Genomic DNA, 11,326 nt, shown 5'->3' on the forward strand with positions numbered 1-11,326 from the left:
CGGTTGCCAGTGAGTTTATCAGAAGAATACCCGGCTACAGTACACGTTAGTTGAGCGCTGTCACTCTGCGTCACTTGTTTATTTTGTCTGTGCTGATATCCCAAGTTGCACGCCTGAGGGTCTGTGTGCTTTTGTCAAGGGAACAAATCATCTGTATCCTGTGAGTCATTACGAGTTTTGTGCTGGGGCTGATAATAAAATCTGTGTTGTTACGTTTAGGATGCAGATAATCTGTAACCCGTGTAAAATTCGAAGGTTTGCGCTGGCTGTGCGTAAACTCTCTGTGTTGGTTATGTTTAGGTGGCACATCATCTGGAACCCGTGTAACATTTCAACATTTGTGCGTGCTGTGCGTAAAATGTCAGCGTTGTTAACATTTAGAGAACAGATCATCTGTAACCCACGTGTAACATTTTAACGTTTTTCACTCCGCATCCGTAAATTCTCTGCATTGGTTACGTTTAGAGGACAGATCATCTGTGACCCGTGAAACATTTCAACGTTCTCGCTCGCTGTGCGTAAATCCTCTGCGTTGGTTACATTTAGGGGACAGATCATCTGTAACCTTGGCGACATCCTGAGCAGCGAGCTGGGCGTCTGCCTGCCCATCTTTCTCGAGCGCTTGAAGAACGAGATCACGCGCCTGACGACCGTCAAGGCTCTCACGAAGATCGCCGGATCGCCGTTGAAGATCGATCTACGACCGATTCTGGTGAGCGCTCGCGCCGGAGGTCGAGAGCTCGCGGCAAAAAAATATACGGAGGTGATGGGGTGATTCACCCTCCTCCCGCCTCCGCACGTACCCATCAAAATCTTCTTAAAACACGCAACGAGAGCGAAGCGATAGATGCTATAATTATTTATATACGAAAGTAATTTCGCTTTTAATAATCGAGCGTGTAACTGTGTGTCATCACATAGCATGTGCATGTCAAGTATGATGCCACGTGCGTATTAGCATACAGTGCACAGAATTTCATGGGTACAATACGGGTAAAGTCGGGGGGGGGGGCAACAGAAATGTAAACATAAAATGGCTTTTGTCAAATCCACAAAAGCCCCCTAAAAATATTTAATAGGGGACGTTTTTAAAATTTTTCAAAAGTACCTTTAATGAAATTGGTGACTTTTCACACTGGTGTGATGGGTCGCCTGCATTGCCAAATGCTCGATTGATCCTTCTTACATGGTATTGAGTACATGTCAAGTACCCAGGGCGTGACTGTTCTGATATTCATGGCATGCATGCAAGACGTTCTCTTGTTTGCTAGAAGTGACCATGCAATACTCACATTGTTACTGAGGAACAATCATGGTGTATGTGCGAAACGTTCTCATGTTTGCAGGGCGTGGCCATGCCGATATTTGATTTATTCCTAAGGAACAGTTGTGTTGTACGTACGAGATGTTCTCTTGTTTGCAAGAAGTGACCATGCAATACTCACATTGTTAATGAGGAACAATCATGGCGTATGTGCGAAACATTCTCATGTTTGCAGGGCGTGGCCGTGAAGAACCACCGCGCGCTGAAGCTGAGCATGCTCACCTGCCTTGACGTTCTCTTGTTTTTGTAGGGCGAGGCCGTGCCAATACTCGCGTCGTTCCTGCGTAAGAACCACCGCGCGCTCAAGCTGAGCACGCTCACTTGTCTCGACGTTCTCGTGCAGAACTACGGCGGCGCCCTCACACCGCACATGATGGAGAACACGATGAGCGAGCTGCCGCCGCTCGTCAACGAGAGCGACCTTCACATCTCGCAGGTGAAGGTCGGCGGCGGCAGTCTAGATCGGATGCGACCCGCTGCGCATTCGACGCGCGGGTGCGCGTCTCACGACGAGGGCGGGTTGTCGTCGCTGTTGCTATTGGTCGCGCTAAAGTTTGCGCAGCGCTTTTGCGCGTTAGAGCGTTCCGAGTTTGCCATTAGTTTTTCGCACTTTTTTGTGGCGTCGCCGTTTCGATGCGGGGGGAGTAAGTTATTGTGTCAGTGAGGCTAAGTGAGTGACTCCACAGTTGTTCCCCATCGAGGTAAAGTTTGTTGCTCATCGCTGTTGATTGTTGCATGGTGTCAAGCTTAGATTTGAATTTCGCACTCGTAATTAATTTAAAGTATTGAAAATTGTCTCGGCTTTGGTCATTGCAGTTAACACTGACCCTGCTAACGTCGTTGTGTGCCATCCACCCGTCATCCATGACTAATATCTCGGATGCTATACTACCAGAGATCATGGTGCTGGTGCGATCTCCACTGCTGCAGGGTTCGTGCAACACACATATGTTGACATTTAAAAAGAGAGAGAGAAGGAACAAGATGGACAAAGAGAGTGAGAGCAGGAGCGAGAGAGAAAGAGAGAGAGAGAGCGCGAAAGAGAGGAGAGAGTGGAGAAAGAGAGGAGAGAGAGAAGAAGGAGAGAGAAGGAAATGGGGAAAAGAGATTTTTCTTTCACAAGCTATACTTATGGGTAGGATTATTGCAGGTGGAGCCTTGACTGCTTTGCTGGAACTGTTTCGCAACCTGGTGGCCACCGGACTGCCACAAGTTGCATTCCGGGAGCTGCTGCAGATGTTGACTGCCCCCATCTACAACCCCAGCCCACAGACCCAGCCTCTGACATCAGCATTTGCAGTACACAAACAGGCAAGCACTGTCTAAACTGCTCTTTACAACAAAGCAAACAGTTTCAGCAGCAGATTCTACCATCACATTACTGTTTTATTTATATTATTTATCTTCATCGTATTTTGAATTAATCAGTTATTGAATCGTTACATTTTTTTTTAAATTGTATGATAATTCTTAGAAGAAATACATATGTGAGGATTGTCTATGTAAACATCATTCACATTCCATTAACATTTTACTGAATGAAAATTGGTTGACGTTGCACATATGTAAGACTGCCCTACAAGGTGTGTAATTCTTCTTCATGTTCCTCATTCTGGCATTTACTTCCCGTTTACACAGCAAGCTGCCTTTCTTTTTGAAATGTTAATTCTCATCTTTTTTACGTGTTTGGAATAATCTTACTCGTTTCAGGCGTTCCACTCGATTGCCAAATGCGTAGCAACGCTGACACTCGTGTGTCCGCAGGAAGGCGCCTCTGTCATTCACCAGTTTGTCAACGATGTAAAGGTACAGTGGGGCACACCAGCTGTTTTAAACTGAAGATGTGCTTAGCGTAACTTCCAAAATCCTGTCAAAAAAGCTTTTATGACACGTCAAAACAGCATGTGTTGTATAGCCAAGCTGAGAGTAGAAAATGAAGATGGCTGTTACTACATGAGAAGTGTTGCGCGCCGCTTTTGCCGATTGTACACGTCCCTTTTGGTGTTGTAACGTTTCCCTTTCTTTACTTTATCATTTCCCTTTTAGTTATGTTTTCCTTGCATGATCCCCGATAATCGTGAATTGTGTAATGCCGCAATAACCCCTCCGGTCGTTACCACCGGTCTAAGATTCGATCACTGGATTGTGAATGATTGAACCGCTATGTGGTGTGTGGTGCGAACGAGGAAGACAATGATTCGACAATGGAGATGAATTCATTTATGCATCGGCCATTCAACCAACACGCTTAATCAAAGAAGAAACATCAGACTAAATACACTTATATGTTGGCGCGGATCGGCTCTATAATATAGGTACTTGTATCTTACAGAGTAGCAAGTCGACGGACTCTGTTCGCCTGTTTGCTATGCTGGCTTTGGGTGAAATAGGAAAACACGAGTGAGTAATCCTTGATATTTTGGTCGTTGATTGATTTAATCTTCCTTGAAGGTTTGTGCATTGCCATGAAGCACAATAGTCGCTGGTACAATAATTAAATTGAAAATTCTTGAGTTTGTTTATTTGGGAAGAACGTAAAATCGAGTGGAACTGTTGCTCGTCACATTTTTTGAGGAGTTACGTGGTCGATGGATGCCTCTCTGTTTGTATTGATTTCTCACTGTACCTATATCCATAGTGAATTTTTTTCATCACAGGGACCTGAGTGGACAGCCAGAGCTGAAGGAGGTTTTACTAAATGCATTCAACTCACACAATGAAGAGGTGAAATCAGCTGCATCTTATGCACTAGGTATGGACTGGAACAACTAAAGCAGAGAGTCTGAATAAAGCAATCACGGTCTCTACAGATAATGTCCGATGCTTGTCTAAAGTCTAATCTAAACCGATCTGAATTCTCTCATGCAGTACAGCATGCAAATCTGATGTAATGTCTGGGTGACAGTCTGATATGTAAATCTAGCATGGTGTGTCATTCTTTGATATATTAGTGTGTGACAGTCTGATATGGAAATCTATAATGACCTGCCAATTTATCACGCTTTGTGTACATATATTGGCATAGGGGCAACACCTAAAGCTGTAGGAAGTCTATACCACCACCCTACCCCCACTCGTCCACTCTACCATTCCACCAGCCGTTATTTCGTTTGCTTTGCAGCCCGATAGGACTACTGCAGGGGCAGGTGCCGGCGATAGTTAAGGCACTTCACAGACAGCTGAAGGAGAAGAGTGTGAAGACTCGGCAAGGCTGCCTCGCTCTGCTGACAGAGCTGGTGACCGTGCTTCCCGGCGCCCTCACTGAAAACGTCCCACTGCTTATCCCCGGCATCATCTTCTGTCTCGGGTACGAATGCGAGCGACATGTGGCGCCATCTGTCGGCGTCATAAACGAAAGATTTTCCATAGAAGTTTTTTTCTACGTGGCTTGACGTATCTCTGGAACTATATACGTATGCTGTAATAAAAACGCTTGCGTGATACTACTGGTTCAAATATTTTAGAAGAACGTGAGCATTACGTGGCTCCATCTGTGGGCTATATAAACAAAATCTTTCCAGAAAAACATTTCTCTACATCGTAGCTGTCGTTAGAATTGTACGCGAGAATGGTAATAAACACTGTACATTCTCCAGGTATAAAAACTCGAGTTCTAACATGAAGATCGACACGTTGGCGTTTCTAAACTGTGTCATGGCGGCACACTCGCCAGAAGTTTTCCATCCACACATCAACATTCTCGTTCCGGTGAGTTGGTAATCGATTGTGGGATGCGTGCACTGTCCATGACAAAATGTAATAGTAGTAGTACTTGTCGTGGTGGTAGTCATAGTTGTGGTGGTAGTAGTAGTGGTGATAGTTGTAGTTGTAGTACTTAGTGGTTGTAAACAAAAAGAAGAAGAAGAAGAAGCAGCAGCAGCAATTATTGTTACAAAATTGTTGATATTTTTATGGTGACAGCAATAAAATGGTGAAAACCAAAACCATGGCAGAGTGGGCACAGATGCCTGACAACTACTTTGTGATTATTAGCAATTCTTCTTATCATTAATTATTATTATTGTTATTATTATTATTATTATTATTTTTATTTAACATCACCTCTATAGTTCTATGTTCCATTTTTATAGAAAGAGCTAATCAGGGAAGTGGAAATGGGTCCATTCAAACACACAGTAGATGATGGACTAGACATACGAAAGGTAGGACGTCAATCCAACCATAAGCAATTTCAGTATTATGCATTTGTATTAGTATTCTTATATTATTTTCATAAGTCTTCAGATTTAGAAGAGAGAGGTTGGATAAGTATATAAGAATAACGATATATATATATATATATGTACAGTGGAACCCCCCGGATTTTACGCGCCCCGATTTAACGTGAATTTGAATATAACGCGATGAGTCGTTGGACCCCCTTTATTTGCTCTTATATAGCTACGTATATATAACCTCGATTTAGTGCGACATCGCGATGACATTTTATGGACCCCAACCATTGCGTTATAACAGGGCTACACTGTATATATATATATATACTGGTCACATATATGTAATTCAATCAGAGATTATATCAGATTCAAATCTTCATTCCGAACTGTGGAAACTGCCGAGTCATCAAATTGCAGATTAGTGATCATGAGGTTCAAGCCATGTAGGAATTTCCAAACTCGATTTGCTTTCATCATGTTGAAATCAATTTTGCTGAAATAATTTTACGAATAATTTGATGAATAATAAGTTTTTTCTCAGTCATGTACACGTGGACAAATAGCTGTTGCATTACCTAGCTAGTATGGTATGTAGTAAGTATGGTGTGCCCATGTTACTGACATTGCAGAATGGCAAAGCAGCAAGGTTCTCAGTTGGGTTTCTTCCTTCTGTTCACACAGGCAGCATTTGAGTGCATGTACACCCTTCTGGACACATGTCTGGACAGGTTGGATCTGTTCGAATTCTTAAATCACGTTGAGGACGGCCTAAAAGACCACTACGACATCAAAATGCTCACATATCTGATGCTGGTGCGACTGGCCTCTCTTTGCCCCAGTGTTACGCTGCAGAGTGAGTACCAAGTTCGCCTCTGGCTTAGCGCGAGATGTGCCAACTTATATTCTGAGCATGTTGAGAAAATCTGCGCCGCGATTGCAGCTGACTCCAGATAACGATGTATATTAGCCAAATATAACCATTTTTGGTAGATATTCGAATTTCCTTTATACCTGGCATGATTTACAGGCAGCTGTTGCCAATCGATGATGCTATAAAACATTATAAAAGTAATGCTTAAGCTGGGTCTACACTACCGACTTTATGTTGGCGAATTAGACCAACTTCCCAACTATACAACCGACAATCGGCAGTGTAAAAGCGAAAGTCGGGCGAGCAACTGGTCGATAGCAACCAGTTGGGAGATTAGAACATGTTCTATTTTTGCCAACTCGGAGTTGCCGACTTGAGAAATTGGTCCAACTCACCAATTTGACAACATGAAGTTGGTTGTGTAGAGCACCACAACGTAATTTGAGCACCAAAAATTTGAAATTTACACGCTTACACGTACTCATATAAACTGGGTGGTGTCTTGTTGTATAAACTGGGTGGGTGGGGTCTTGATCGGCCGAGCAACAATGTGCAGGGCAGGGGGGGGGCATCGTTATCTCGCACGTGCAGATTGTAGATCCATTCGGTAACGTCTCGGCGAATGCTTTCAGGAGTCGACAGGCTAGTGGAACCTCTGAAGAACACCTGCCTTGCGAAGGTGAAAGCCAACTCCGTGAAGCAGGAGTATGAGAAGCAGGACGAGCTGAAGAGGTCGGCTCTACGTGCCGTGGCTGCACTCCTGGGCATACCGGACGCAGGTGGGTGGTGACATACCAGCCTTATCACATCACATTCACATGTGCCCGAGCGTGCATATTCAATGATGCGCCGGACACTTAATCGATATTAATATTGGCCTAAAAATTGGAAATTGTGTGTATATGGCAATACAACCTTGTTGGACATTGCATATTCAACGATGCACCGGAGACTTAAGGATACATTCAGGGTTGTAGGTGAAATTTGGTCAAAATTTCAATACCCATTTTATTTGATAGATGGCACCTCTATGCATCTGGCAGCTATGTCTGTGTAGACTATTATGTACGTGGTCTCCCAAACAGTTCAAAATCCCTGTGTATATTTACCTGACTATTGCAAACCCCAGCACGCCCTTTAAAATGGTACGTCATTAGCACGTTCTTTCCCAGAATGTACTGTGTTCCACCCCAGCATACGAATCGGAAACTTGTAAACAGTTTACAGCTGTTTTGAACACACTGTTGCTGCGCACGTTTGATTGCATAGAGATGATGATGTCAGAGCATGCATTAATTAGTATTTGGTGAATGGATGATTGAAACAGATCAGTTATTTCTTCAAGTTACTTATAACAACATGACTTTTTATAAAGTTTGTTGATGGTAATCGGCCTGAGATAAGTCACAGTGGGTACTAACAGTAGCAATTGTACATACCTTAGTCAATTCTAAACACAGTTCAATCATCGTAATATGTAGAAAATCGTGAATATCGTCGTTGTTAGTAATGCTGCAGTCCTGCAATAATTGATAATGTTTCAATACTGATTTCTCGGAACTCACAACTCCAATTCCAAAAATGTTGTTTTCGTTTTAATGCTAACACATTAATGGAGTAAAGAGTCTCTGGATTTCTTAAGAAAGATTTTATTTTAGAAGTTTTGGCTCTTTATTTACGTTATTGTTGTGTCATAAAAAAATATTACAGATTTTTGTGCATATTATTTCCTAAAATAAAACATTAAAAAAAATTCCAGGGACCCTTTATATTTACTAGTGCATACTATGAACAACGTATGGCTAAATGATTAGGCTCCAACCCTTCGCTGTTTCTGAGAAATGTGGAAAAAAAAACATTTTTTCATATAAATTTACAATATATGCTGTCGCGTAATTAGTGAACTGATGAAGTTTCTGTGATAAATTTCACGGAGAGCGTAGAGAGACACTCTTTTATTAAATAGATATGTGTGTGATTGGATTTGATGAGCAGTTATGTTGTAATGCCCTTTACAGTGGTACCTGTCCATAACCCTGACTGTAGCCTTAAAGGGACAGTATAGCCTCTAGGATTTTACTGCATACAACTGTACTTACTGTATAACAAATCGTCTATACCCACACGTATTTGTTACCAGATTCCTAATTTAATTGTTATAATTAATTACACATCAATGCTACGAAATTTGAACGGCACCATGACACCCGCGACCGTGCTGCCACCCCGAAAAATTTGCGTATTTGACAATTTATTTTGCACGTTACAGACCGAGGGCTAATCACAAAAGTGCAATTATATTTATACCTAAATGCTATTTAACCGAACGATATTCATTTTAGGGCAAATTTATCCATATTATAACTGAAACTATATGTCGTTTATAAGATATTACAATCCTTTTGCTTTTAAATGAATAAATAAGAAACACCCTCGGTCTGTAGCCCCTGGCTGGAAAGTGGTTTTGCGCAACTTATCAGATCGTGTGCTTTGAGTGGCGCCACCGTCGTTGTAATCAAACTCTAGTCGTTAGTTTTAAAACATTTTTTTTAAATATTTCTAATGGTGATTGAACCATGAAACTTTTTATGTAGCGTAATTATAACCTAAATTAGCTGAAAATAACCCTAGAACCTAGAGTAAACTCTCCCTTTAATTAATATGAATATATGCCTAAGAATTTGAAATGCTTGTATGCACATCGAAGATTCAACAATGCACTGGAAACTTAATTGCCTGAAAATTGCAAACAGCAGGTGTTTGATCGTTTAGCATTTAGCCATTTAGCCTTGCGCCACCTCGCATTTTAAACAATGCACTGAACACATAATTGATATTAATATACGCCTGAAAATTGGAAATAGCATGTGTATTCGTCCTTGGTGCACCTCGCATTTTCAACAATGCACTAAACACTAAATTGATATTAATATATGCCTGAAAATTGCAAATACTATACGCTGTATATTTCACAGTGGTTTAATTTTCGTGAATTTCACTAAACCCTCCCCCCGAATAATACTGAATAATTCATAATTCACCAACCGCGAAATTAATATAACCACTTGCGAAATTGTCAATCAAGTCTGAATTCGCGAAAATATCTGTACGCGAAAAATATGGCGTATACAGTAGCATGTGTATTCATCCTTGATGCACATCGCGCATTCGCCAATGCACCGGACACGTAATCCAATATTAATATATGCCTGAAAATCGGAAACACTGCGTGTATCATGTATGTATGTGACAGTGTGTTCTTGACACACGTCGCGCTTTTTTTTTCGTCCGCAGACAAGAATCCGCTGATGAGTGACTTCCTCGCACAGATCAAGTCGAACGCCGAGCTGTCGACAATGTTTGACAGCATCCAGAAAGACGTGTGCGCCGTTGCCTCGGAAACGTCGCTCATGGACCTCAGCTAGGTGGCGCCACCTCCATGAGCGCGTTGGGAGTGTCAGTGGTGTGCGACAACGAGCGGCCCAGTGGTTACGCTCAACGTCGCCGTGCCTGCCGGTGAGTCAGCAGCCGGGACGAGGCGGAGATGCGGTGGTGCCACCTACGACAATTCGTTCGCTGGGGCGACGGTTGTCGGGCAGTGTGGGTGACTAACTGGTGTCCCGAATCTATGTATGCTTAGGCTCATGCTCGCGTGGATTGTGTGGATAACCACGCGCCACGAAATTCTTGTGGCTTTTTGTTGAGTTGATAAGTTGATAACCATGTTTTATGTATGAATTTATGTATGTATGTGTGTGTGTGTATATATGTGTATATCTATATATCTATATATATATATATATACATGCATACATTCACATAACCTATATATATACATATATATATATATAACATAACCTTCCTTAGGGTCATTATGAAATATGCTTGGTTTTCCAGTGATGTCCTATAGCCGATAGAGACCTTTGTTGTATGCAGCATTCTTTAATTTGCAGTTATAGAACTGGACTGTTGCTGTATAAAAACAAGGGTTGTGATGCAAAGTTTTGCTGTGAACAGTGAATATAACTCCCTGTTGCCTTTTCCTTCGTAGGTGTGGGAATATATTCTATCCATTTCTCTTTGCTGGAAGCTGTATAATGTTTGTAGTATTTGCTTTACTACACATAGTTATGAATTTCATCTCTCCAATGTACATAAATTCAATAACTTTATATTTAAGGAAACTGAAATCCACTGTGTACTTGTGTAGTCGTATAACTACTGGCGATCTTATTCTGTTGGGTTACAGAAATCTAGTACTGGTGTTGATAGAATAATCCACGTTTAAAACACATTTTCCAAAACCATGCGTAATTTAGAAAAAAAAGCGTTTTAATCAACATCCCATATATTGTCGAATAAGAACTTCGGACATACATACTTCGTAAAACGACAAGCTGTAACGTTATATATACGTATAGAAATAGATAAGGATAAGAAGAGTACGGAATAGAGTTCATGGGGTGCACAGTGACTACTAGAGTAGCAGAAATCTATGCTTTGATCGAGACGCACCGATCGCATCCGTAATTTTCTATTGATGAGTTTGAGTGAGAACATGCCGGCAGGGCTATGCGCCTGCTGTGTGTGCTGCCCTCCTCTGATTGCGTGGGCGGTTGTCATGTTGGCTCCGTGAACGTCTGTCGTCTACTGACGGGAGCTGATGACCGTATGTCCAGTATCGATGTCATTTCAAACGCTTTGGTAATAAAACATGCAATATTTTTGCTGGTTACATTGCTGTTTTTGTCGTTTGTGAATAGTGCATACGCGTTCGCGCTCATGCGCACGCACCCCCTCCCTACCACCACCAGCACCCTGCGACACCCATGAGTACGAGGCCCTTGCTAGCTTATTGGTTATTGGTAGTTTATTAATATTATGAGGAGTGGATAGTAATAGACAATCTATTATTGTTCACTCCCGATATTATATAATGTAATATAACTTGGTTGG

At 41.9% G+C, this 11,326-nt stretch overlaps 1 protein-coding gene across 1 annotated transcript in view; it reads left to right on the plus strand.

Annotated features, from left to right (window-relative positions):
• The window catches only part of LOC106805131 (cullin-associated NEDD8-dissociated protein 1-like), a gene marked incomplete at its 5' end in the record, with an annotated part of 22,524 nt that extends 11,419 nt beyond the window's left edge, over positions 1 to 11,105 (plus strand). The window contains 13 exon segments of the mRNA XM_014806613.1: positions 547 to 712; positions 1,575 to 1,760; positions 2,141 to 2,255; positions 2,475 to 2,635; positions 3,035 to 3,130; positions 3,657 to 3,724; positions 3,982 to 4,076; positions 4,454 to 4,631; positions 4,921 to 5,032; positions 5,416 to 5,487; positions 6,181 to 6,352; positions 7,003 to 7,149; positions 9,665 to 11,105. Coding sequence (XP_014662099.1) covers positions 547 to 712; positions 1,575 to 1,760; positions 2,141 to 2,255; positions 2,475 to 2,635; positions 3,035 to 3,130; positions 3,657 to 3,724; positions 3,982 to 4,076; positions 4,454 to 4,631; positions 4,921 to 5,032; positions 5,416 to 5,487; positions 6,181 to 6,352; positions 7,003 to 7,149; positions 9,665 to 9,795 — 1,699 coding nt within the window.
• Positions 11,106 to 11,326: the final 221 nt, after the last annotated feature.

Source organism: Priapulus caudatus, unplaced genomic scaffold (genome assembly GCF_000485595.1).
Source record: "Priapulus caudatus unplaced genomic scaffold, Priapulus_caudatus-5.0.1 Scaffold101, whole genome shotgun sequence".
Classification (NCBI taxonomy): domain Eukaryota; kingdom Metazoa; phylum Priapulida; class Priapulimorpha; order Priapulimorphida; family Priapulidae; genus Priapulus; species Priapulus caudatus.